Raw genomic sequence first — 27,850 nt, 5'->3', positions numbered from 1 at the left:
ATTTGTTTCGCTTTCGTTTCGCCATTGTGGGCAACGCTGCTCGCAAACCCCTCGCTGACTCCCTAAGAGTCCTGCTGCGGACCCGAGGCATCTACATAAACCGGGTCACCCTTTCGAGATTTCTGGATCGTGTTAATGAAATTGCCCCCTGGTTTTGGCCCACGGGCTCTCTAACCCTCCCGTCATGGGAGAAGTTAGGAGGGGATCTTAGATGCGCCCGAGAAGAGGGACGCTTGGATCCCATGGTTTTACCCCTGTGGGAACTGATTAGGGCTTGTCTGACGGACGAACAAACCCCCAGGCTTTGTTCAGCCTGACAGGCTCTTGACAAAGCTCGATCCAAGTGCTCGGAGGAGCCCGAAGTCACACCTGACTTTGGGCCTCCAGAGAAACACAAGGGCTCCGATTCTGATTTGGATTCGGAAGGCTCAGAAGAGGAGGTCGTCTTTGCTAAGCATGACCCTCCTACACCGTTAAAAGAGGAACTTAGGGCTCAGGAAGATAAAAAGGGGAACCAAACACCACCCTGCCCGAGCTACTCCGCTTTGCGGGAGGAACTTAGGTCCTTCCGCTCCTTGGCAAGCTCGCGACCCATGGTCGCCCCCTTTAGGACACCAGGCCCTACTGCACCGCCGTGGCCGGAAGAGGAGTTGCTCCCTGGGCTGCCACCTCCACCCGTGGCCGCCAGAGGGCGCCCACAACCTATGGTACCGCCCTGGTTAGAGGGAGAGCTACTTCCTGGATTACCTCCTGCGCCCCCTTCTGGGGGAGGAGGAGGACGTTCCTTCCGTATGTGGTAAATGCTCTCCAAGTTCTGGAGATGGCGGGTCCCATTAAACCCTCTTCAACGGTAGCCTCCATATTCCTAGGTATTCAACATCAGCTATGGAATAGAACCTCAAAAGTGTTCATCTCACATATCAGAGCCCATACTAATTTACCTGGGCCCTTGGCGGAGGGCAATGCCTTGGCAGACTCGGCCACGCGCCCGATATGGGTCTTCACCTTTCCCAACCCTCTGGAAGCAGCCCAAAAAATTCCACTCTCAGTTCCATGTTAATGCCTGCACCCTCATGGCGCGCTTCAACATCACGAGAGCACAAGCACGAGAGATTGTACGGTATTGCCCAGCTTGTGTGATCTCTTCACCCCAACAATCTATTGGCATTAACCCAAGAGGACTTCGCCCAAATCATATTTGGCAAATGGATGTTACACACATCCCAGAATTCGGAAAACTTAAATATGTTCATGTTTTGGTAGATACCGCCTCCCAGGTTATGTTTGCCTCGGCAGAACCCGGAGAAAGGGCCACCCATGCTATTAATCATTGTCTTGCAGCCTGGGCTGCTTGGGGAAAGCCCAATATACTAAAAACAGACAATGGTCCTGCCTATACCAGCAAAATTTTTATGACATTTTGTCAACAAATGGAGGTCACTCTTAAACATGGCATTCCTTACAACCCCCAAGGACAAGGCATCATTGAGCGATCCCATCGGACACTCAAGGGTGTCTTACAAAAACAAAAGGAGGGAATAGGCCATGGCCTAACGCCCAAAGGAAGAATATCATTGGCACTCTTTACCATAAATTTTTTAAACCTTAATCACAATAATCATTCCCCTGCCATGGAGCACAATAACCCGTCCCCGGCCGACAAAGGGCTGGTGAGATGGAAAGATGTCCTTACAGGACAATGGATGGGCCCGGATCCAGTGGTTAGCTGGACCCGAGGTGCGGTTTGTGTCTTCCCACAGGAACCAGGCTGCGAACTGCTGTGGGTCCCGGAAAGATTGACGCGAGCAGTAAACTCCCCACCAGTTCCTGATAAAGCACAGGAGGATAAGCTCGCGGACACAAGTCAACTCGACCCTTCTGGGACCGACGCTCAGCGCCCGAGACCATCTACAAACTAAAATGTCTGGTTTGGAGCCTTTTCTATTCTGTGGGTTCCTATTAATCACCCCTGTGATATGCTCAGATTCCACAGAACCACCACAATATCTTTGGGGTCCTTGGCACCACCCGCCTACATTGGCACCTTTTTCGGCAGCCTCGCCCGCCTCACCCAGGGTTTACACCATCAATCAAACAGTCCTTGATTATGACCCACCCGCTTAACTCCGGTCGACCCTCCATTTCTCTTCCTTCTGTCCCACGATTACCTCTTTTTGGATCCTAATTGCCATGGCTATCCTAGTAGGGCTTGTGGTTATTAAATGCTTGTTAGATCGCCTCATACAAACTCAGCAGCAGGTTAAGATCACAGCCATGGCAGCCATGCAAATGGCAGCAGGTGGCCCATCAGGCCAGCAGGCCGCCGCATATCTCCTTCACATTGCAGAACATCAGCTATAAGAGCTGAGTGGGCAAGCCAATGACGGGTAAGATGGGAAAAGCCCTCCCGGTCAACCTAAGACAGGCTCCACTCAGATATACATGGCCTATAAGGCCAGGGGTCCCTCCCGGAGTCAAATTATTGGCATTGAGATGCGAGACCAAGGGTACTGCAGTGCCATCCGCCCCAAAGGTTGGGGGGAAGGCAGGAATGAATGTCTATATGCATCCAGGTTCGGTTCACAAAAGCCTGGCCCTGCGAAAAAATGAACCACTCACCTTGAGCATGGTCCTGGCGCAAGGATATGCACAAAACAGGGTGATGCACAGCAGGGTATAGACCTCTACATTCTCTCATGCCTCGGCCTACAAGGTAGGCCCACTCCTAGGTGTCTAACAGCAACAAGGTCATAGACACCTTGGAGGGACCCACAGACCATCCTATTTTAATAAATAAAAAAGGGGGAGATGTGGGAAGCCGCCTATGATGGCGCCCATTTCCTGCTTCCGGGTTCTTCCCGGCCTGAACAAGCCCGCCAAATTGTCATGTCTGCCCAGTTACCCGTGACGCTAGCCTATCAGCTTGTTAGACGCGCTTCTCTGTGATTGGATACTGCTTCCCCTTATAAGAGGTTGTTCCTGCCCCCAACGGGCAGAAGAGGAACCAACGTTGAGGGTGGCGGACCTTGTTAGGTCCGGTTCGCTGTACGCAATAAAGTTTGAGAGCTGATCCTGCTCGAGTTTGGTCTCCTGTCTCCCGCGGCTCCGGTCACTGGTACTCACCAACCTTCAGGGGCCCCACAGCCTGTCCTTGGGAAGATGGTGCAGCTCACCAAGAGGCCCCCCCCCCCCCCGCCTTTTTTTCCTTTGCGGGTGCAGTTTTTACAGATCTCACCTTACTTTGGTGCTTCACTTCCATGTCTCCCAGCTGGGCCAAGATATCCAAAGCATCGTGGATCACGCAATCTGCAAAGGGGGCTAGAAGGGCTGACACTGACGCAGTGATCACTGGGATCGTGTTCTTGTGTGCAATCAGCAGTTTCTCATCTGGGCTGTGAGACTGCAGCGCAAACCTAATTTGCTGCACGTCCAACTCATGTAGCACAGTTACCAAGTCTAGGTAGTGACTCACTCCACAGGTCTGGATTCTCCAGTGCTAGGCAAGCCACTGCCATCAGCCAGTTTATCACAGTCTGATTACCTGCTTCGGGGACTGTCCTCTGTACATCCTGCAGAACCCATCTCATAGAGGGGGTTCTGGCTGTGTTGGCCCATGGATTTAACTGTGTGTTACCAGCCCCATCGTGCCACAGCTGTAGCAGCCAGGCAGGCACTGTTTCTTTCACCTTCTGCTTTAACTGCTTTGCCAGCTCCCGCAGCCCCATGGCTGTACAGGTCAGACACAGTGTGTGCCGTGGAGAGATAGGCAGCCCTCACAGGCCTCCTCCTTGGGCTGGGGTTCCTCCATCTCCACTTTTTGACAAATAGCTGGCCTGGCTTTCAAAACCAGGGGATTTTCCTGGGGATTTTCTTGGACATGAGTACTTAAGCTTCTGCAGACATTTCCTGTGCCTTGCAATTTGATCTCCGCAGCAGCCAGCCTTTGCTTATCTATCTGTTGCAGCTGGTCTACTTGCTGGACAAGCCATCTGTCTCTTAATTTACATACCAGAAGAGAGTGAAAACAGCCAAGCCACCCCCCACTTTTTCACAGTGAGGGGGAAGAATTTGTCTGTCTCTTGCTTCCAAGGCTTGCAGGACATCTCTGGGCTCCAAACAGATTATTTTTAGTCCTCCTGGACCTTTCAGGCTGCCAAGAAGGTGATTACAGGTAACCATGGTGAGGCCAGCAGGGGTCACTTGGCCATTTCTGAGGCCTCACCCTGGCCTTCAGTTGCAGTTTCCACAGCCACCGTGGAACTACTCACCTCAGCGTCCCACAGATTATGTCCACTGTCAGCCCACTCAGGGGCCCAAGGGACATTTTTGCAGGTGAGGTCCCAAGGTTAAAGAATGTACATGTGCAAGATGTCGGCAACAACAGCAGGCAGCATGGAGCAGAGCATAGCAGGAGAACAAGAGAGCCACCTGCATCTTTATTGCATAGTTCTTATGTAAGTTTTTAGCTCATATTTACATTATTATATAGTGCCATTACCAGTGCATGAGTGTTTATATAACTATCCCACTGTGGCCCTGTGCTAGAGAAGCAGGGTCATATCCTCAGGTATCCTTAGACACCCCTGAACTTTGAAGCAACCTGAGTGGTTCCCCACATATTGTCTGATAGGTATCAAAGCCCAGATTTGAATTCAAGTCACTTAACTTCAGGTACTGTACTTATATTGCAATGATACTTATAAGTCAAAACAGTTTGCTTTTTCCCCTTTTGGGGTGTCAAGAGAGAAGAGTGTCTCACTGGAAATGAACTAATGAGAAGCTTTGGTATGCCACACACCCTCTGCATTACATTCTCACTGTGTGCACTCCCCTATGACTATGCTCCTTGCTTTTGGCCTAGGGACTTGATGTTCATTAGATATACTATACTACTGTACACTGTCATCCGAGTCATCCACTCGGATGGCACTACCTCAATTTGCTATATGCTTTGTTTGTTTGTTTGTTTGTTTTTTGAACCCGCCACCCACCCGAGGTGCAGGCCACAACCTTGTCCACTCCGTGAGACTTCATGGCTGCCACAGAGTTCTGGGTGCACTCAGACATCATGGTAGTAGGACCTTAGAGGGGACAGAGAGCGGCTGTCACTGGTGGGAGGAGGTAGGGGTGGAGGTAACAGGGGTGGGGCGGGGAGTGGGAGTGGTGATGGGGGCCGAAGTGTTGGGAGGCAGGTGGGCAGAGAGGGGGCCCAGTACTGAGGTCATTGCCGCTGCCCAGCAGCACAATGACAGCGTCCTGCCCAGCCACAGTCTTGTCCACGTCGGCTGCTTGCCTGACATCCCCCACTATCACGTGGGCTGGCTGGGCCCCCCTGACGGCAGCCTGGAGGGGTCCCGCACCAGCACTGTCACTTCATAACCTGTGGGCAAAGAAAAGAGAGCAGGGTCAGCAGACAGACTTGCAGGTTATCACTCTTAGGTCCCCAGAACACCACGAACCTCCAAACCCATCCTCTAGGTCTCCTGTCCCAGGTAGATCATCTTCAAACATTTCTCATGCTTTGTTTTTTAAACTATTTTTCATCACAAGCCAAAATAAACCTCTCTTTTCAATTGTGGTGTCATAGCCAGGCAAGGTGGTACACACCTTGGGAGGCTGAAGCAGGAGGCTCAACATGAGTTCCAGGCCAGCCTGAACTACACAGTGAGACTGTGTCTCAAAAAAAACCAAAACAACAACAACAGAAACAACAAAAAACAAGGTCTCTGGCCCTCACTACCAGCTCCACAGCACCCCGAGGGTCACCTGCCATTTGGTACAAATAAACAAATACTGGTTGGACAAGAGAAGAATGGCGTTGAAGCAGATTTCCAGAAATAAGTGATTTGGGGGATTTCAGAAAGTTTTTGAACATGAGAATGTGGAGATAAAAATATAAAACAAAGTTTGCTGTCTCTGTCCCACCAGAGGCAGAAACTGGAAAGTGTCCTGCCTTCTATCAGCTCTTTGGCTTAACTGCGCAGAGCAAAATTTTATATCATAATGTGGTTGTCACCAAGCTGCCTTAAACACAGCCTTGGGGTCATCACTGCAGATATCAGCCTTCACGAATGCCATATTAAAGCTGGACTTCGGCACTGGAGCCAGGTTTTGTGAGGATGCTACTGAAGACCCTCGGAAAACTAACTATTGAATGTACTGTTATGTGACAGAAGAGCTCCCCCAACTCATAAATGCTGATTTTCCAGGGAACCTGCAAAGGAATCTACTTTTGACTACTCCATAGGAAACCACAGAGTTCTGATTTGTGCTTCGGAAGTCTTGGAAAATACAAATCTGTGTCAGCATTTGGTCCAATTTGCAACCCAGGGACCTGTCCTTGGAGCAAAAAAGCCTTTGTTAGATATTTGGGATTAGATCAAAGTAAATGGAAGACTTCTGATGCAAACCATCTTGTGAAGTCTTACCAGGTTCTCAGCTGGACACATTGACTGATCAGGGAAAAGAGGACCAGTCCCTTTCAGATGGACAGCTACTCCTAGATTACTTCACTGCTGCTTATACAGAAAAGAAAATCTCTGTTGTTTTTAGGTTGCAAGAAGGTTACAATCATAGCTACTGCTTCACTGCCACCCTTATTGCTGATCATATCAGACATCATGCAAAATATCTGAAGGCATGAAAACTTCAGATGAAAGGATCTCTCCAAGATTATAAAAGTTCAAAGAACTGTTGAGAAAAAAGATTGTTAAATATAGGATTGCATAATGCTAACAGAGCTCCCTTTACAGTTGAATCACCTTCTGTATGAATACATAAAACCTGCTTCTGATTTTAAAACTTATTTTACTAGTGTTCACATAGGAAAACTTCAGTACTTCACAGCTTTTTGCTGTCATTTGGCAGTCTTTGTTATATTAACCTTAGGTCATAGCATATGAATATAATCCTGTTCAAATCATAGAATACGAACTCTGAAACAGAGGATTTGAAGGTTATTTAGCCCAGACTGCCTCATCTAGAAAGACTTTCAGCATCTGAAGTCATGGACTGCTGACCTGATTTCCAGGAGGCATTTAATTAGTGGTTGCCAGCTATAGTGCAAGGAAGTAGGCTCAGAAAAGTGAAAAAAATACCCCATCCTTACACCTATGGGACAGCTAAGACTAGAATATCAGTTTCTAAACTCTAGTCCAGTAATTTTTTTCTTATCTTTTGAGCTGAATAAATCAGTGAGCATTGGGTTTGGGGATAGAAATCGGTGGGGATAGAAACCAGTTCTATTCCTAGAGAACATTCATAAATTGGATCCACTTGTAAGCCAACGAAGTGAACCTTACCTACCATTGACATAACATACAATATAAAGCATAAAAAACCTAAAGCACATACACCCCCCAAAATTACTGTAAATTATTTTTATTTTTACAGTTACCTTCAAATGATAAGGTATACATGTAAGCTAAACTAGGAATGTTCCTAATGGGAGGTTGGATCACCTGTGAAAATTCACAACTTAAATGTTTGTAGGTCAGAGACCTACTGTAATAAGATTCAATCAGAAATGGCTGAAGGGAACTTATACATTTCATATGTTGCTGTAAATAGGTGTTTTTCCTTATTCATATGCAGAAATTTAACTTGGTGAGCTCACCAAAAAACTGATTTTTGGGGTAAATACTAAACTATGTTCCTTATAAACTTAATAGAAAAACTTTCTGAAACATAAGTTTGCTTTGGTAGCATAGATTTTTTTCTATTAAAGAGTACAAACATCACTAATTTTGAACATTCAATAAGAAATCATGATAAAATGGTAATCAAAGAAGACATTAGATTGTTAGAGTTATAAAATCAGTACTGTTTCAGTATAAATATAGATAGTACAAAAATTCATACAATTTAAATACCATGATCGAGACTGAGTCCTAGCATGAGCTACACACAAAATAATTTTAGTCTTGTGCCCCCTAGAAAGGAACATTACAATTGATGAATACTTTTTTTTACAATGAATAATTTTTTTTAACAAGCAAAAACAAAACAAGTATAAGGTATTTTGTTCCAGGTCTGGAAAGTGACTACTACATTGTCCTCAGTATCCATCACCAAGATGTATAAGGCTTGTATTATTATCTCAATTTTTATTTTCCCTTTAAATCTCTAATACCATTGTAATAAAACTCAAAGATGTCACTAATTATGCTAATATCTGGAGTATCCTTCAAACTTTTTCATGCAGATTTTATGTGATGTGTATGATATTTGATACATGTATTTATAGCGAACGATCATTTCAAGTCAAGCAACGAACACAACCATCTCCTCATAGTTATCTTTTAAATCTATTTTTGCTAAAGTCTACTCTTAGCAAATCCCCAGGATACAACACAATACTATTAGATGTAGTTATCATGTTCTGTGTCAAGTCTCTAGCATACTCATCTTTTAAAACTGCAACTTTATACTTACTAACCAGCCTTTTCCTATTTCCTCCACCTCCCCATCCCTGGTGACTTTTACTTTTGTAGGAGTCAGTGTAAGTGAGATCACATAGTATTTTTTTCTTTCCATATGGTTACTTTCACTTAGCATAATGTCCTCTGGACTCATCCATGGTATTGCAAAAGGCCAGGCCTCCATTTCTGAAATGTCTGAAAGCTATTCCCATCTATATCACAGTTTATTTATCCATCAGTAGACACTCAGGTTTTTTTTTTTTTTTCATTTTTTAATCGGTACCGGGGATCAAACTCACGACCGCCTGCTTGCAAGGCAGGTGCTTATGCCGCTGAGCTAAATCCCCAGCCCTGCTCTGGTTGTTTTTGTAGCTCAACTTTTAAGACTAATTCTGTAATGAGCATAGATTGCAGAGATCTGTTTAAGACATTGATTTCTTTTTTTTTTTTTATTTAAGAGGAAAAAGAGAAAAACACAAAACAAAACAAAGCAGTGTAAGGTTACATATAATACAGAACTACAAAAAAAAAAAAACATAACAGTAAGAAATCACCTGTTAATAGATTACATATTATCATCTTGGAAATAGTTGCTCAAATCACAGTATCAAAGAATACAAAGTAGACATTCAAACAGAGAGACTGCAAACAGCTGTGTTCAATGATCCAAAAAAGACATTGATTTCTTGGGCATACATCAAAGCAGTGGGATGGCTGGATCATGTGGTGGTTCTATTTATTTATTTATTTATTTATTTTTTTTGGTCTTTTTTCCTTTTTATCGGTACCAGGGATTGAACTCACGACTGCCTGCTTGCAAGGCAGGCGCTTACGCCGCTGAGCTAAACCCCCAGCCCCTATTTTTTTTGATTTTTGAGGAGCCTTCATATTGTTTGACATAATAAATCACTAATTTACATTTCTATCAACAGTGCACAAGTGATTTATAGAATGATCAGTAGAGGAATAAATCAATGAAGCTATCAATTAAAGCATGTGGGTCAGTAAGTCAGAAATGAAAACAGCTATGAGAAAAGGTTCAGAAACAGTAAATTGAAGAGGTAGGGAAAAGCAATTAGGAATCAAGTGGCAATTAGATCTCTGCAGGTAGGTAGAAGCGTCCCTCCTTCAATTAGGATGATAGGTGACATCTGTTAGATTCTGCAATAAATAGAGAAGCGGGGATGAATGTGAACTGACCTGACTGGGAGACAAGGCGGGCTAATGCAGGTGGAAAGCAAAACAAGAACACGAACTGCATGCAGAGTTTGAGCCCGCGCGCCCCGGTAAGCAAATGGAGCGCTTTGTCCGGGTCCCCTGCGTCTGGTACCAGGACTGTGGGAACACACTGCCCGTGGGCCAGTCTCGACTCTCGCGGCACTGTCAGCCCACCTGGAGGCAAAACATGGGTCCTCCCACTTTCCTGGCCAGGCCAGGGCTGCTGGTGCCAGCAAATGCCCCTGAATACTGGGTGAACCCTTACAGGAGGGCACACTTTGAGCCCATCCTCACCCCGATGAACCCCAACCTGTGCCAGCGGCTGTGCAAGGCCAACACCAAGGAGGTGGGCGTGCAGGTGAGCCTGCGGGTGGACAAGGCCATTCAGTGCTCGCTGGGGCCTCAAACTCTACACAGCTGCTGCCCATGGGACAACGCCAGCCACAGGAAAGCCATGCCACACTGGGGAGTCTATTCGCAATTGATTGGCCGCAGGGGCTATGCGTGGTTAAGGAAGGATGAAGAAAATGGCAAAAGCAAGGTGCTTTTAGGCCCAGGGAAGGCCAGCCAGCAGCCACCACCGATGCCAGTGTCAGAAGACGAAAAGCAGGACGAGCTCCCTCGGTCCCAGGAGCTGGTGGAGGAAGATGCCAAGCATCTTGGTGAAGGGAAGGACATGCAAGTAGCAGGAGATGCGGGTGACTGTCCACCTCAGAAGCCCAGCTTCCAGGTAGCTTCTCTTTCTTAGTGCCATGCCAGCCCTAACATCTCTCTTCTTTTCCATTTCTGGGGCAATGACGGTAAAGCCTTCTCTTGCTTCCTGCTATCATTTGGTGAGAGGGAGGGGTTATTTTTAAAACAGGTATTTTCTGTAGCCTGTAAGTTTTGTGAGTTTTTGGTTTAACAGGAGGGTGCAGAGCCTAACTTGAGTCTATGAAGACTAACGTCGACTCACTTCTTACTAGAGAATGAGTGGTATTAGATAGAGTTGGAGGGCACAAGCTCCAGCTTTGGTCAGGTGTGGGAGTAGGGTAGGGACCAGCTTCAGCCGCCCATAGATAGCTAAATGCTGATCAAGGAGACGGTGGTGAAGGGCAGGAAAGGAGCTGGAATCAGTATGACCACACTGGAAAAGGAAGATGAAGGAGTTTGAGACCTGTCTGCAAAGGGCTGGGAAACATCTTTGGAGTTTTATAGAAAAAGGAAATAACTTCAAGGGTTCAGGGTTTGTGTAGCCAGGGAATTTGCACAGCTGGAAGTGGTAGGTAATTCTAAGCAGGTGGTGGTCTGGCTGATATTTTAGGGTTGGTTCTGAGAGAGTCGTCATTGCTTGAGGAGTAGTTTTGTTCCCATCATGAGGTGATGGCTCCTGTTTTGGAGGGCAACCTCAGTGCCCATCATGGGATAATTGCCCCCTGTTGGGTATGAACTTATTACATCACTTGGACTCTTTTCCTGAAATGTGTGATAACAGACTGGGCATTTCTAGGCATTGCTCCTGAGGGTCTGGAACTGAAGAGTGTAAAAACCTGATAATTGGATATTTCTGCAAATCCTGAAAATTACTGTATTCTTAGCTTAGTGGCCTCAGTCTTAAAAGGGGGAAGGGTGAGACAGGCCAGGTAAACTGAGGGCTAAGAATCCTTCAGTTACAGATATCCCTTACATGTGCAGGGCCAAATGGGGACCTGAGCCTAAGTTTCAAAGCAATCCCAGCTTCATTCTGCCTTGAGGTACCCGTTGTGTGCCCAGCCTCTAGGTCTCTGCTGCATGAGGAGACAAAGAATGTGGTGTGTGAACAGGAGGTCAGATCTTCACTGGGGGCGATTATGCTCATGGTATTGTGGCAAATGGACTGGGATGGTACAAGTGACAACAGCAAGAAGAATTCCAGAGTCATTCTTTTTTTATCAGTACCAGGGATCGAACTGATGACCACGCACTTGCAAGGCAGGCGCTTATGCCGCACAGCTAAATCTCCAGCCCTCCAGAGTCTTTCTTAACTAAGGGAGATGAGAAGCTAAATGAACATATAGTAGCATTGAGAATAGACAGGAATGAGAGTAAGAAGGTCATTTTTGTTCCTTAAAGAAATTAGGGAAAGAGAATCTGGATTCCTCTCAGTTTAATAAGAGTTCCCCCTCTCCTTCATTTTCAGTCTTTGGAACCAAAATATGGCTATTTTCACTGTAAAGATTGTAACATCAGATGGGAGAGTGCGTACGTGTGGTGCATTTCTGGAACTAATAAGGTAGGTGACAGTGAGGGGAGGGGAGGGAGAGTGGAGGGGCACTTATGTCAAATGGAGCAGTGTGTTTCCCCCTAGAACGTGGCTGCCATGGCCCTATCTTGTCCACCGTGGTCCTCAGTGCTAGGCATGCAGTGAGTGCTCAGTGTGTGTTCAACTGAGGAATTGGGGGAGACACCTTGCTCTTGAGCCATAGCCTAGCATGTGAGGTTTGCGTTTCTAGTGGACCAAATTTCAGCTTATGTGGACGGGCTTCTGCTCTCATCAACACGGGACTTTTCGTAACCATTTTTTCATTGCTATGCTGTAAATTTGTTTGAACAGGTTTTGGGCCTTAGCACAGGAAAATTGCCATTATTTGCCACAAGGTGGGGCAATAAGAGAAATTTATAAAGGTTAATTTGCATAGGAGAGGTTTACTTTGGTAGGCTGCTCTGGTACCTGCCTGTAATACCAGCTACTGTAGAGTTTGAGGTACGAGGATTACGAAGTGGAGACCAGCTTGGTGTACTTAGTAAGAGCTTATCTCAAAATAAAAATAAAAAGGAATAAGCATGTAGCTTAGTCATGGAGCACCCATGGATTCAATCTCCAATATTGGATTTTTATTTAGGCTAAACTAACTCCCCTAAACACTCACATACATACACACACACACACACACACACACACACACGCACGCTTGAGTTAATTGCTAACACATAGGATTGGGAAAAACATCACATTCAATTTGCATTTCTGGATTTCCTTGAACAGCCCAGTATCTGCTCATGACGGACACACATCTTAGAACGGGAACAGAGGCAGTGACAGACAGCTGTGTGTCCTTTCGCTTGCCCTGTGTACTTCATTTTGTAGCAGTTTATACCAGGCCATTTCCTTAACTTCTCAGAGCATCTGAGTTTGTGCTGTGTGTTCAAAGGCTGACTTTCTGCCTGAAGCCTGGGACAGGGCAGAGAGACGTGTTGAGACCCGTGTGAAAACTTGGACTTTTTGAAATAGCCACTGTCTAGACCTAGAAGGGGAACATATTTTCAGACCAAGTTAAAATTACTTCCTGTCTTATCTCTTGCCAGAAGAAAAACAATGGGGTGGATTCAGACATTCCAAGGCACTATCGCACAAAGATGTGACGTGTAACTTGTCCTTAAGAAAGAAATGTATTCTGATAGGTAGAGGAGACAAAAATGCAGTTTGGTGATAGATGCAGTGACACTCATGGCATGGAAGTGGTACAGAAACTACATGGGCTTGGGGGGAAACCTGCTTGAGGGACACTGCCATGATTTCCAAATACAACTCTGAAGGATAAATAGGAGGAAATCACCAGGTAAAGCCGGGAGAAAAATGTGCACAGGAAAATGCACAGAGCCCAGAAAGTATGTGAGCACGTGGTATTCATGGGTAACAAGTAAAATAACTGGGAAACACGACGTGCCGAGGGTGACAGACTGGACGAAAGGAGAAGGGCTTGTCCTGCACACACAGTGGACGTAAAACTGTAACGACTGTTTTCCATTGCATATCTGTTACGGTTCTTCATGTGTGTCCTGGGGAGTGGTCAGAACTATAGAGAAAGCAGAATCAGCCAAATTTTACAGGTGAAGGAAATCAGGTTCAGAGGGTAAGAAAAGGTGATGAACAGCCCTAGCAGCTTAAAATGGAAAGGGTGGGAGTTAGATAAGAACAAAGTACAGGCCAGGCCATGGAGTCCGTAAGAAGGGGAAGCAGTTTTTTCCCCCCAATTCAACTTCATTAAGTAATAATTTTATCTTTAGGTTTATTTCAAGCAACTCTGTTCAAAATGCCAAAAGAGTTTTAACCCTTATCGAGTAGAAGCGATCCACTGTCAGGTAAGTACACTGAATATTTTTACTTTTTCTGTAATGTTTCCATTTCTTTACCTGAATCGTTGGGTAGAAAAGGATATTGGTATCATAGTCTTAGGTTTTCTATGTGTTTGAAGTTTTATAATCAGATATTTTAGAAAAAAGAAAGGCATATATTCTAACTTGCTTTCTTGAAGAGAAAGATGGGGAAGATTTGCTATTTTTGGTTCCCTTTTGAGGTGCTTGTGTACAGTGTATGTGTGTTTTTCCTGCAAGTCCCTGTAGTCTGAATGTAGTAATTTGATAATTAGCTGTTATTAAGTATTCACTGTGTAGGAGCGTTTAAGTGTTTTAGATGTATTATTTTGTGTGATGTCACCTTTGTGATAGGCGTTATTCCCATTTTGCAGATCAAAATGCTAAGTTCAATAAAATGAATAACTGACCCTGGACTGGACTGCTAGGATTAGACCTGTAACTGGTCCCCAGGTGTCTCCAATGTTTAGAAAGTCACAGAACAGATGAGATCTTAATTTCCAACAAAGTCTTTTTTACATTTTGGGGAGAGCATGTGCGGAATCTTTAGCTTGAAGAAAACCTGTCTTTAGTCTTTTCAAATAAGTGCAATATGATTAATGTTTGAATTTAAGAAAAAATATAAAAGCTGGTTAAGTGGCACACACATGTAATCCCAGCACTCTGGGAGGTGGAGGCAGGGAATAGCCAGGTGCAACTCAGCATTAGCAATTTAGCAAGGTCCAGTCTCAAACATGAGAAGTAGCCGCAGGGCTGGGAGTGCAGGCCAGGATGAAGACGGGGGAGGGGTGGGGGTGGGGGAGGGGTGGTGGGAGGGGGTGGTGTGTGTGTGTGTGTGTGTGTGTGTGTGTGTGTGTGTGTGTGTGTGTGTTTTCCATTCCTGGCACAGGTGTTCCTCATTTGACAACCTGCCTGTTTATCAGCTCCTCAGACTTCAGTGCAGGAACAAGAGTGGTGGTGTGGCCTTGTGGCTGCTTGTACAGTGCAGTGCTGTGGTTTTTAGTGGTCGCACTGTGCAATACTGTTGTTTTATGCTGTGTTGTGTAATACAGTACTGGATATAAGAGTTAAGCAAATCAAAGTGAAGGGATCAAGTTGCAGTTTCCTTTGACCATTTCTTTGTTCTGAAGATTGTTTTATATATATATATATATATATATATATGTGCAGTTCCTCATTAGCAACAAATTCAGTTAACAGCCTCGCTGCAGACTGTAGCTTGGTCATTAAACAAAGAATGTCTGTACTGCATAACACAAACTAAATCCTCCAGCTAAAAATGTTTTCCTTCTTCTGTGGTTAGTAAGTAATATTTTAAAAACTAGTTTATAAATGACTTATCCTCAGATTTTCTGGTATGTGATTCTTAGTATTCTTGTGTTTCATATCAAAATGTGTTTAAATATATTTTCTGTTTTTCTTTCTTCCTTTTTTTTTTTTTTTTTGAGACAATCTTACTGTGTAGTTCAGACTGGCCTTGGCCTTGTACTCACTATGTAGCCCTGGCTGGCCTTGGACTTGGAGCAATCTTCTGCCTCAGCCTCCTTGAGTGCTATATCCCTGGTTCCTGCTCAGTTGATTTTTAAAATTTCATTTCTCTATCACTTACCTTGGTAGTCATTCTTTTTAAAACCATTCTTATCTGTTTTTCTAGTGGCTTTTATAGAGGTGGTGGTAAGACTCCTGGACTTGTCAAGGACTAAATAAATTTACCTTTCTTCAGTGCAGAGGCTTTAAACTATTTGCATCCTTTAAATTATAACTTATCTGCTGCCTTTTTTGTGTGTTTAATTTTACCTATATTTTAAACTTCATATTTCATTTGGTCAACATTCATTTAGCCTTAGCTATGCATTTATTCTTCCTGTGCTCTTGGCTCTCTTTTGTATCTTTTTCTCTATGACGTTAATTTCTTCTACCTGAACACACACACATTTTTTGTAGTACAGTATGAAGGTGACAAATTTTATTTTTATCTGGATATCTTTTCAGGAGAGATTTTTGCCAGGGGTAGAATTTATAGTTCTTTCTGTCCTTTTTTTTGGTTTTCTGACAGAGTCTCACTACATAATCAAGCCTTGAACTTGCTGTGTAGCCCAAGCTGGCACTGAACTCAGTCCTCCTGCCTCAGCCTCCTGGGGGTTGAGATTGCAGGGACATGGCCTGTCTGTCCTTTAAAATCCCATCATTGCTTCTGTGCAGCTGGCTGTTAGTCTCATTGCAGTTCTTTCTTTTGCTGTCCTCCTTAAATCTGCTTGCTTTTAAGATTTGGAAAGAGTTAAGTTTGTGTACCGAGGCACTAGTGTGTCTTTCTGCTTTGATTTTTTTTCTTTTTTGCGATGTGTCTGCTTGTGTCTTCTCTGTATTTATCCTGCCTCTTGTGTCTGGGGGATGTTTCTTGAATCTGTGGCTTGAAGATCTTCATTACTTTTGGGCAATTACCACCATTACCTTTTCAAACATGTATTATTTCTGTTCCTGTTCTCCATCTCTCTCTCCTCCAATGACTCATATTAGGCCCTTACCATAATCCTGACTCCTATGCTCTTTTAAAATACATATCCCATGCTTTCGGTTTTTTCTTGTACCAGTCAAGGTATTATCTATTAAACTAGTTTCCATTTCTAACTATCATCTCAACGTTTTTCAATTTGCTCTTAAGAGTATCCACTAAGTTATTGCTATCGGTTATATCTTTCTGTTCTAGAATTTTTTTTTTGTTTTTAAAAATCTTTGGAGATGTTTTATTTCCTTGGATTTGCATAACTATTTTAAAATCTGTGAGATAATTCCATTAGCTTAACTTCTTGGGCGTCTGTTGCTGCTCTCTTGATTTTCAGCTTTTTATTTTGTCTTCTTGTATACCCTGAGTACTAGTGTCATTTAGTGACAGTTCTGAAATTCGTAGCCTAGCATAGTGTCTTCTTCAAGAGAGGATGTATGCTTACTCTGATAGACAGATAAGTGTATCTGCAGTGTCAGGTCACAATTTTTCAATCAGGGTTGAACTATTTTGAAGCAACACTTCGGTACCTGTAAAAGCAGGTCTATATTTGGTGCAACTTTATGCTTGGGTTGTAGCCCTTCAGGTTCCCAGCATAAAGTCTGAGTTGTTTTGTGGCAATCCAGCCTGGCATATCCCTTATCATTATCGATTTGTTAATCTTGTGTTTCACTTTCTCTTGTATTTTATTGCTTTCTGAATAGGCAGGCAGTTTTATGAGCAGTATGCCTTGCAGTCTAACCTTGGTGATAGGTGTTATCCCCATTTTATGGATCAGAAAGCAACATTTAATAAGGTAAAGTAACTCTCCAAGTTAGGCTGATAGCATTAGACCTGCGATTGGATTCTATGGTACTGGCAATGTATAGACAATCACAGAACCAGATGAGATCTTAGCTTCCTATTAAGTCCTCTTGAGTTGGAGGAAGGGTCCTAAAAACATGTGAAAGAAAGATATCTTTAAGATTTTCAAAATAGTTAAATATAGTTTTTAAAAAAATAATCAAAAGAGGTTTTTGTTTTAAAAATAATTGCCAAATGTCAGGTTTACCTCTTTCTGAGTTTCCATTTTTAATGCTTTGATAATTTCCTTCTAGTAGTTATTTTTAGTGCAGTTTTTCTAGTTGTCCAGCAGGCTTGATCATAATTCCCTAATTACCATTGCCAGAAGCAACAATCTACCTTAAAGTAAACCATACTTTATTGAGTCTTTTCTTCCCCCAAAAGAAATTGTGAACATTAAATGAATTTATACAACATGCTTAGGGTGGTTATAAACATATTGGCTGTTAGAATTTTCTTATTAAGAGGAATAATCCTAAATGAGAGTGGAGGATGTAAATATAATGTTTGCAAAATCATATTTAAGACTCTTCTTTGGAAGAATGAAAGAGCCTGTTTTTAGTGTAAAAGATAAACCTTGACGTATAGGATAGAAGCAGAACCCAGCAGTGATTATCAGTATCAGTATTTAGCAGGGATAAGAGGGTGGACCAGGGCAGCACGTATCTTCATGGAATATAACTTTTTATTTAGCATAAGATAAAATGGGCTATTAGTTGAAAAGTACTGCTTTAAATCTGGGTAAAAATTGGGCATATCTGGAAAGAAAAGGGTTTCACTTCCTCTAGAATATACTTTCCTGTTAGCTGCGGCAGCCTAACATACCTTACACTTGCCAGGTGCCCCAGTAAATCACATCTAGTTGAGAACTATTGCTGGATTACATTCTAATGTTCTCATTTAGATAATCAAATACCTTACCCCACCCACTATCCCTCATTTTTATCTGGCTACACAACTACAGAGAGAAGTTCTACAAATGTCTTTAACTTTAGCCGGGCATGGTGGCTCATGCTTTAATCCCAGCACTCGGGAGGCTGAGGCAGGAGGATCGTTGGGAGTTCAAGGTCAGCCTGGGCTACAAAGTGAGCTCAAGGTCAGCCTGAACTGCATAGCGAGACACTGTCTCAAACACACACACACACATACACAAATGTCTTTAACTTTGACGTCATCTTGGTTGATGTAGAAATGTTCTCTTCATCATGTCTAATCATTCGTCTTGAAAGACGTCTCCTATTTAGTGGGATTCATTGCTTTTGTATAACTTAGGAACTTCTTATAGCATTAAAAGAAAGGTAAAAGTATCAGCGGTGGGGTAGCTGGGAAGTATTTTGATTATGGATTACTCTAGAAGCACAATTTGGTCATTTCGTATCCAAACTATTCTTTGTTTTCTAAAGACCTGTTCAAAGTCTCAGTGTTCCTGTCTCCAAAAGAAAAGACGTAATGATAGAAGGAGGCCTCATCGACAGGAACTGTGCGGTCGCTGCAAAGACAAGAAATTTTCCTGTGGCAGTATTTATAATTCTAAGTACATCATATGATGGACAGTATGGTTTGTGAACTCTTACGCTTTCCTGTAACTGACTTTTTGGCACCTTGGCTCTGATTTAGCATTGGATAATGGACTAGGCTTTTGTACTTTTTGTAGGTTGTATAACATTTGTACAAAATGAATAGACTAAAATAAATGCATGTATATGAAAACATGAAGCCACATTAATTGGCAATGTCAGGGAAAATATTAAGGCAATAGGAAAGGGGAGGTATTATCAGTTATGTAATATGAACACTGAAGAAAAAAAATAGTCATTCACTCGATAAACTTGTAAACTGGGTGTTGTAAGCACTGGGAATAGAGATGACGAAGGGGCAATGTCCCTGCTTCCATGTATACATAATTACGGCAGATGCTGAAATGGAACCTGGCTTGTGTCAGGCATTATAACACTTCATAGCCCATATTAAATAGGAATAATTATACCTTTTCTTAGGGGAGGAGTTGGAGGAACTGATAGATCATGGGATAGATCCAGGATGTGAACCCAGGTAGACTAGGACTTGTTCCATGCTTGTAATTGCTACATTTCAATTAAGATTGTGATATGTCCCCTGAATGAAACGTGGTACTATGACAATAGCCCTGGGAAGTGACTGGGAAGAGGTGACACGAGAATTAAGACTTGCAGGAAGAGGAAAGCTGGGAGAACATGGTTTTGATCCAAAGGAACAGAAAGAATAACGTCCCCAAGGGCTGGGGAACATATTGAATGTGTTCCAGGAAAGGGGATTCCTTCATGTAAAAGTCAGGCATCACGCTGAAGAAGACAGACACGGGTCACCAGGGTCCCTCGCTCATTGCCAAGCATATGCAGGCCCACAAAAGGGGTACAACAAGGTAGTGACCTCAGCTTCTTAATTTGCAAAGCTCACTTCCCGCCATGAGGGATGTGATTAGGAAGAGTGGAAGGATGCAGACTGGCCAGGGGGTTAATGGACACATTGGCAGAGTGATGCCTGCACAAAGGAAATCATTGAGTGTGTTTTTTAGTCAAACTAGTTGGACAGCACCCACCACCACCAGAATGGGCTGTGTGAGGAGGAGGAGGAGGCAGCCTCGGCACCTGCAGGGGGAGACCGGGTCGCCGAAGCTGAACCTGAGCCAGCAGAAGAATACACTGAGCAAGGTGAAGCTGAATCACCAGAGTATGTGATTTATGGCAGAAACAGTTAGGCACTGGTGAAAAGGGGCAGGGAGCTGAGTGGACAGTTGAAACAGTCGAGGGGGTAAATTCACTCTAGCAGCAGCCTCTGGCTGTGTCTCCTCAGTACCAGAGCCCCACGCTTTGACTCCAGTGGCTCAGGCAGACCCTCCTGTGAGAAGACTGTGGGTACACAGTCATATGGCACAAATGCAGAGGCCTTATAATTTCATACAGGACTCAAGGCTGGATTTTGAAAATCAGACCCTATTCTGCTGTCGTATCTACACAAGTTATGAGTCCAGCACAAAACATGGACACAACCCAGCTGGTTTGCCCTCCTGTTCATTCTGATTCTAGACTTGCTCAGCCCAATCAAATTTCTGTACACCCAAAAGCAACACAGGTTCCTTTGGTTTCATCCACGAGTGAGGGATATACAGCATCTCAACCCTTGTACCAGCCTTCGCATGCAACAGAGCAGTGGCCATCAAGGGAACCAACTGATCAGATTCAGGCAATGATCTCTCGAAACACAGACCAGACTATGGCATCCTCTTCCCTTCCCACTGCTTGCCAGCCTCAGGCATTCCAGGCTGGGAAGAGCAAACCTTTACACAGCAGTGGAATCAGTGTAAGTGCGGCTCCATTCCAATCCACGCAAACAGTATTCAATATGAATGCCCTAGTCCCTCCTGTTTATGAACCAGAAACTAAAATAGCAAAACCAGTACCAGTCCAGTTATACCCAGAGCTTTTCCAGTCAGCCTCACCAGGCAGAGCAGACAAGAGCTCCAGCAAGAACAGCTTCAAATAGTGGCTGGCACTTACCATGGTGCCCAGGACCAGCCCCATCAAGTGACCAGCAGCCTCTTCAGCAGAACACTAGATTTCCACGTAGCGGTCAGCCTTATTAGATCAGTCGTGGTATGTCCCATGGAGGTTCCTGTGGCACTAGAGGTTTGATGAATGGATACTGGGGCCCCACCAGGGGATTCAGAGGAAGATATGGTCAGTGCTCCCTGGGACTGTGCCTATCAGCAGGATGGATATCAGCAGAATATTAAGTGAGGCTCTGGGCAGAGTGGATTACAGGAGCCCCGTGAGTTCGCGGAGGGCCCCCAAGAACTAACAGAGGAATGCCACGAATGAACATTCAGCAAGTGAATTCATCTTCACAGGATTATGTTTAATTGCCAAAAGCACACTGACCAGTGTACCCCAATATGTTACCAGAAGAGCTGTTACTTATTTGTGCTCCCTTTCAGGAAATTTATTGTAAAGGTACCATTTTCATCCCATAAAGATAGGACTACAACGATCAGTTTTATATTACCTGGATATGGAAGGGAACTGTTTTCACTCTGCATGTTCTGACTAAAGAGTCATCTTGGGCCTTACACATGATAGATTCCTTACCCTTGCTCAGGAGTAAAATAGAATACACTTTATGGAGTAATAATATCTCCATAGTTACTTGAAGTGGCTTCATCAAAAGCAACTCTGACTGTTGGACTTTGGATAAAATCTAGAAGTCAGCCCTAGAGTTTTTCAGTGGCAATTTGGCCAATATTTTCTTTAAGAGGAAGATGGAGGGCGTGGAGTGTGGTTTGGCAAAACAACTGCATTTGACAGCTTTTCCAGTTAAAGTAGAGCACTAAACATTGAGAGGTTACCAAATTATGCCTGGGTCCTCAGTCACATGTGGAAGGCTGGCCACCAGCTTAGACACAGCCCTGTTCATCGAGCCAAATGACTGTGATTAGAAACGCATGTAAACTGCTTTTTAACAGCTGATAATTATAAGACAAAGCCAAAAATGCAAATTAGGATTTGACTGGCACTTTTTGAAAAATATGCAACATAATGGGAAATAATCTAGATGGGCCACTACTGTACTTAATGTGAATTATTTAGGTATCTTTTGAATACTTAACAGTTGCTTTTAGACAATGACTTTGATAAGGATTGGTACTTTATATCAGTCCTTGTGACATGTACATTGTCATCACTAATCCTTGGATCTTGCTGTATGTGTTACCTAAATTGGTACAGATATTGATGAAAGTCTCTAATGAATAATGATACACACCTTTGGTCACATGTTTTTCCTGCATCTTGATAGTTCTTAAAAGTAAGAAGTTATCAAACAACTGCTACTGCTGCTACCACCCTTTTAAATTGCTGTCTTTTTTTTTTTTTTTGTACCAGGTATCGAACTCATGACCTTGTGCTTGCCAGGCAGGCACTTATGCTACTGAGCTAATAAACCCCTGGCTAAATTGCTATCTTTTGAAAAGCACCAGTGTGTGTTTTAGATTGATTCCCTGCTTTAGGGAAATGACAGTCAGTAGCTTCAGTCCTGCTGGTATTAGCAAAACAAATAAAATGTGTATAAAAGTTGTATCTTGAAACACTGGTGTTCAACAGCTAACAGGTTATATGATTTGCTTTCAAGCACTGTTAGTGTCACGAATTTTAAGATTGTGTCCAGAAGCTGTTTCTGTGGTATTCACATTTATCATTTGTCTCCTTTTCTCATGGACGCATTTATGTTCAAAGTGGTGATTTCTTCCCGTAGATGCACAGGGAGATGGAGATGGATGGTTTAGTAGTGGCTTAGCCATAGGTACTGTGTTGGAATTTGTGCTGGCATTTTGAGCCCTGGTCCTGTGTGCCTCTGAACTCGTGCTGCTTGTTTGTCCCCTCCCACTCTGACTTTATGGGGAATTAATCCCATCTATTAAGCAAAGGCTACTAAGTTAATGGTATTCTCTGTGCAGAAATTAAAAATTTATTTTCACCCTTTAGCTAAGAAATTTTCCAGTGTGTACTCAGATACTTAAAAATGAAACCAAACCCAAACTATTCATCATTAGACAACTGGAGTTTTTGTTGTCTTCGTAACCTACTAAAGGCTATTGAACATTATGCATTCAACAATTTTGCAGAGTGGTGGGTAATGGGGAAGCCTCAAATATTTATTTTAAAATAAATAATATAAATTCTTGACTTTAAAAAAAGAATGCAAAAACAACTTTAGGAACATTAAGCAATCTGATTTTTTTTTGTCTTTTTTTTTTTGAGACAGGGTCTCGCTCTGCAGTTCAGGCTGGCCTTGAGCTCACTTTGTAGCCCAGGCTAGTCTCGAACTCGCAGTAGTCCTCCTGCCTCAGTCTCCCGAGTGCTCGGATTACAGGCATGAGCCACCATGCCTGGCTATAAGCAATCTGATTTTTTAAAAAATTAATTTGGTATTGGGGCTATAGCTCAGTGGAACAGCGCCTGCCTGGCAAGCCTGAGGTTGTGAGTTCAATTCCCAGTATTGAAAAACCCCATTTAATTTTATTGGTGCATTTGATATATACATAATGACCACATTCATCCTAGGGAATATGTGTGTGTACCTAGTATGACTTGATTCTTTTTCCCAAATCCCTCCCCTCTCTTTAACATCCCTTTCCCTCCTTATTTACACAAGCTTTGTCTCCCTTGTTTCTCTTCTATTCTCTTTTCTCTTGTGCCTTCCTTTCTTACCCTTTCCCGCTCCCTTGTTCCCCTTCCCATGTGAACATTTCCTTCCTATTTTCCACTATGTTATACATTTTTTCCTTATTTACCCTTTTGATTTTTCACTCCAGAGAAACAATGTGGTATTTATTTATTTATTTATTTTTATTTTTGGGGAAAAAGTAAAATTTTTATGACAAAATAATAGGAGAATAACAATAGTGAATACATTGAGTATTGTTATCTTTAAAGTAGTTGATCATGGTCAAGATATGGACATAAAAAATTCTGCAAAACATATTCTCTCTTTTCAATAAACTAAGACAAACAATATAGCTCTCCTGTATTTTTTCCTTTTCCTTTCTTTTCTTTCCCTTTCTCTCATCCTAGTTCCTTTTTTCTTCTGAATAATTTTTCTCTATTTCACAGTATCTATTGTACATTCTGGGCCTTAATTACTCTTTCAGTTTCTCACACCAGGGAGACAATGTGATGTTTACACATGAGTCTGATTTATTTCACATATGAGTATGGTCTCTAGTTGCATCCATTTACCTATAATAGTCTCAAGTTTATCCTTCTTTATGGCTGAATAGGTTATTGTATAAAAAGGCCACATCTTTTTTATCCATTCCTCAGTTGATGCATTTGGGCTGTTTCCAAGATTTGGCTATTACAAATTGTGTTATAAACATGGGTGCATATATAACACTGTGGTCTGATGTTTTTAATTCTTCTGGGAATATACCAAAAAGAGGAATAGCTGTGTTGAATGGGACCTGTAATCCTAGATTTTGAGAAATCTGCACACTGATTTCCACAGTGGTTGCACCAGTCTGCACTCCACTAACAGTGGAGAAGGTTCCTTTTTTCTCTCAGTACCTGCAGCATTTGTTATTGGTTGATTTCTGATGACAGCCATTCTTTCTAGAATGAGATGCAATGTAAGCATTGTTTTAATTTGCATCTCTTGAATGACCAATGATGTTGAGCATTTTTTCATAAATTTATTTGACATTTGTATTTCTTCATCTGAGAAGTATGTATTCCTCTCAGATTCCCGTTTTTGGATTGAGTCTTTAAATTTGGGGGACCTGATTTTTTTTTCAATTCTTTATGTGTTCTGGATACAAGTCCTTTGTCTAGGGAAAAGTGGTTAAAATTTTTTCCCACTCTGTGGGCTGTCTTTTTACCCTGATGGTAATTTCTTTTAATGTGCAAAAACTGTTTAATAAGATGAATTCCCAGTTGTTGATTCTTTGAAATAGTTCCCATGTGGTCTGGGTTTTGTTCATGTATTTTCTGCCTACACTTATGTCTTCAAGATTTCTACCTGCTTTCTCTTCCAGTAGATTTGTTTCTGTTTTAATACTTAGATCATTGATCCATTTTGATTTTAGTTTATAGCATGCTGATAGAAATGGGTCTGGTTTTAGTCTCCCCAAACACCGTTTATTAAAGAGGCTATCTTTCTTCCAGTGAACATGTTTGGCCTCTTTGTCAAAGATAAAGTAACTGAATGTGTTCTAAAATGTTCTATTGATCCTCAGGTCTGGTTTATTTTTTCTGCCTGTACCATGCTGATTTTATCACAGTAGCTTTGTAGTATAATTTCAAGTCAGGGATTGTGATGCCATCTTCCTTGCATTCGTTTTTCTAGAATTGCTTTTGCTATTCTAGGCCTCCTCTGTTTCCAAATGGATTTTAGAAATGTTTTCTCTAGTTCTGTGAGGTATGCTAATGATATGTTGATTGGGATTGTATTGAATCTATATAATTTGGAGAGTAGGGCCATGTTCACAATTTTGGTTCTTCCTATCCATGAACAAAGGATACCTGTCCATTTTCCATTCTCTTTTTTAGAGTAGTGTTAATTTCAATGTAAGTATTTCATTTTTTGGGTGCTACTGGAGAGGGTATTATTTCTCTAATTTCTCTCTCAGTGAATTTGTTTTTTGTATATAGGAATGCTATTAATTGCTTTTTGTTTGTTTTTGTTTTTTTGTTATCAGGAATCAAACTCGTGACCTTGCACTTACAAAGGCACTGCGCCTCTGAGGTATATCCCCGGCCCCTATTGATTTGTTAGTGTTGATTTTGTATCCAGCTACGCGACTGAATTTGGTTATTAAATCTAGAAGTTTTTTGGTGGAGTTTTTGGGGTCTTCTAAGAGTATCATGTCATGCACAAATGACAACAATTTGACTTCTTTCTTTCCTATCTTTATTCCTTTTAATTCATTCACTTGTCAAATTGTACTGGCTAATGTTTCCAGAACTGTATTAAATAGGAGTGGTGATAATGGGCTTTTTTGTCTTGTTCTTGATTTTAGAGTGAAAGCTTTCAGTTTTGACCATTTTATATGATGTTGGCTGTTAGCTTGTCATACATGGCTTTTCTTGGGTTGAGATAGACCATCTATTCCAGTTTTCTCTAGGGTTTTTTTTTTTTTATCATGAATGGGTGTTGGATCTTGTGAGATGCTTTTTCTGTACCTATTGAGATGATCATGTGATTTTCATTCTCTGCTCTATTGGTGTGGTGTATTACATTTATTGTTATGTGTATGTTATACCAACCCTGCATACCTGGAATGAATCCTCCTTCATGGTATATAATATCCTTGATGATTTGCTGCCTTCTGTTTGTCAGTATCTTATTGAGGATTTTTGCCATCTATGTTCATTAGAGAGATTGTCCTGTAGTTCCCTTTTTTGGTTTGGTTCCTCTCTGGTTTGGTATCAGAGTAATACTTGCTTCCAGGAATGAGTTTGGGAATATTGCTTCCCTTCCTAGTTTATTGAAGATTTTGAGGAGCAATGGCATCAGATCATTTCTAAATGTCTTCTTGAACTCAGCTTGTATCCATCAGGACCTAGGTTTTTCTTTGTTGATAGGTTTTTAATTGCATTTTCAGTTTCATTGGCTGACATTGGGTTATTCAGAATTTTTATATCATCTTAATTCAGCTTTGGTAGATCACATGTATCTAGCAATCTGTCTATTTAATCTGTGTTTTCCATTTTATTAAAGTTTCTCAAACTAAGTATTGATCCTTCTGCATTTCTATAGGATCTGTTGTGATTTCATCCTTTTTCTCCCTAATTACATGAATTTGAGTATTTTTTTGCTCTTTTTAAAATAAGGTTGGCTAAGGACCTATCAATTTCGTTTAATCTTTCTTTCTTTTTTCTTTTTGAGACAGATCTCGCTATGCAGCTCAGGCTGGCCTTGAGCTCAGTTTGTAGCCCAGGCTGGTCTCGAACTCGCAACAATCCTCCTGCCTCAGCCTCCCCGAGTGCTGGGATTACAGGCATGAGCCACCACGCCCGGCTTAATTTTGTTTACTCTTTCAAATAACCAATTCTTTGATTCATTGTATTATTTTCTTAATCTCAATTGCATTAATTTCTAATGTGCCCTTTATAATTTAAATTATATTTCCCTTATGTGAGCTTTGGGCTTGACTTATTCTTCTTTTTCTAGAAAATTGAGATTCAACATTTGGTTGTTTATTTGAGCTTCTTCTGTCTTCCTAATATGGATATTTACCACTATAACTTTTCTTCTTAGGCCTGCTTTCATTGTGTCCCATTTCACTGTGTTTGGATAAGTTGTATTAGCATTATCATTTAGTTGTAGACACTGTTTAATTTCTTCTTTAACTTCATCTGTGACACATTTGTTGTTCAGTAAGGTATTATTTAATTTCCATGTATTTATGAAGTTTTTGCGGTTTCCTTGGCCATTGATTTCCAATTGCATTGCACTATGGTCAAATAATATGTGTAAATTTCAGTTCCTTTGCCTTTACTTACACATATTCTCTGATATGTGGTCTATTTTGGAGAACGTGCCATGTATAGCTGAAAAGAATCTGTACTCTGATGTGGGCTGGAACACTCTGTAGATAGCTATTAAATCCATTTGTTCACAGGTTTGCTTCAGTTCTGATTTTGTTCTTTTTATTTATTTATTTCTGGTACCAGGAATTGAACTCACAACCATGCGCTTGCAAGGCAGGCACTTATGCTGCTGAGCTAAATCCCCATTTCTGATTTTTTTATTGATTTTTTTTGTCTAGTTGATGTATTTGTGCCAATGGAATGTTAAGTTCTCCCATTACAATTGTGTTAGTGCTTATTTGATTTTTCTTTTTTTAAAAATTTATTTAAAGAAAGACTAAACAAAACAGAAAATGGGTAGAAATAATACATACTTTCAAAGAAAAAATAAACAGTAAGAATTCACTAGTTGATTATAGATTGTCCTCTTACAAATAGTTATTCAAGATACTAAAGTGGAGCATATAAAGTGGGGCTTCAAACAGTGGGACTGCAACTAGATCGGTTCAACTATCCAACAAAAACTTAGAAATATGGTTATCAATCCTATACGCTTAAACATACATGCAGTTGTCTATATCTTCAATTATGTTGAGATTGAACAAACCCAAGCAGACTAATATCACTCTGAACAAAGAATAATACTATTGCTGCGTTTCACATTATGACACTCCAGGATCAGCACTGGGTAT

General features: G+C 42.0%; 2 protein-coding genes and 2 pseudogenes across 8 annotated transcripts in view; 3 read left to right on the top strand and 1 right to left on the bottom strand.

Annotated features, from left to right (window-relative positions):
* Positions 1 to 3,696, bottom strand: part of Brca2 (BRCA2 DNA repair associated) — an 86,923-nt gene extending 83,227 nt beyond the window's left edge. For all 3 annotated transcript variants that reach the window (XM_063232597.1, XM_063232600.1, XM_063232599.1), the window contains exon 1: positions 3,236 to 3,696. The gene's annotated coding sequence lies outside the window, so the exon portion shown is untranslated. The remainder of the gene's footprint in view (positions 1 to 3,235) is intronic.
* A 1,739-nt stretch (positions 3,697 to 5,435) lies between these two features.
* Positions 5,436 to 8,170, top strand: LOC134471975 (S-formylglutathione hydrolase-like; annotated as a pseudogene).
* Positions 8,171 to 9,607: 1,437 nt separating this feature from the next.
* Positions 9,608 to 27,850, top strand: part of Zar1l (zygote arrest 1 like) — a 79,108-nt gene continuing 60,865 nt past the window's right edge. For 3 of the 5 annotated variants that reach the window (XM_063232594.1, XM_063232593.1, XM_063232595.1), the window contains exons 1-3: positions 9,608 to 10,368; positions 11,797 to 11,889; positions 13,665 to 13,739. In XM_063232594.1, coding sequence (XP_063088664.1) covers positions 9,715 to 10,368; positions 11,797 to 11,889; positions 13,665 to 13,739 — 822 coding nt within the window. In that variant the 5' untranslated portion in view covers positions 9,608 to 9,714. Of the gene's footprint in view, positions 10,369 to 11,796; positions 11,890 to 13,664; positions 13,740 to 18,500; positions 18,808 to 27,850 lie in introns of those variants that run through there. The other 2 variants (XM_063232592.1, XM_063232596.1) reach the window with 2 other exon arrangements.
* LOC100735967 (caprin-1-like) lies at positions 19,232 to 21,035 on the top strand (annotated as a pseudogene).

This window comes from Cavia porcellus, unplaced genomic scaffold (genome assembly GCF_034190915.1).
Source record: "Cavia porcellus strain 051 isolate PalLab524CR breed Dunkin Hartley unplaced genomic scaffold, mCavPor4.1 scaffold_21, whole genome shotgun sequence".
Taxonomy (NCBI): Eukaryota; Metazoa; Chordata; class Mammalia; order Rodentia; family Caviidae; genus Cavia; species Cavia porcellus.
The sequence above is the reverse complement of the archived record's forward strand: the minus strand, read 5'-3'. Positions and strand labels throughout refer to the sequence as shown.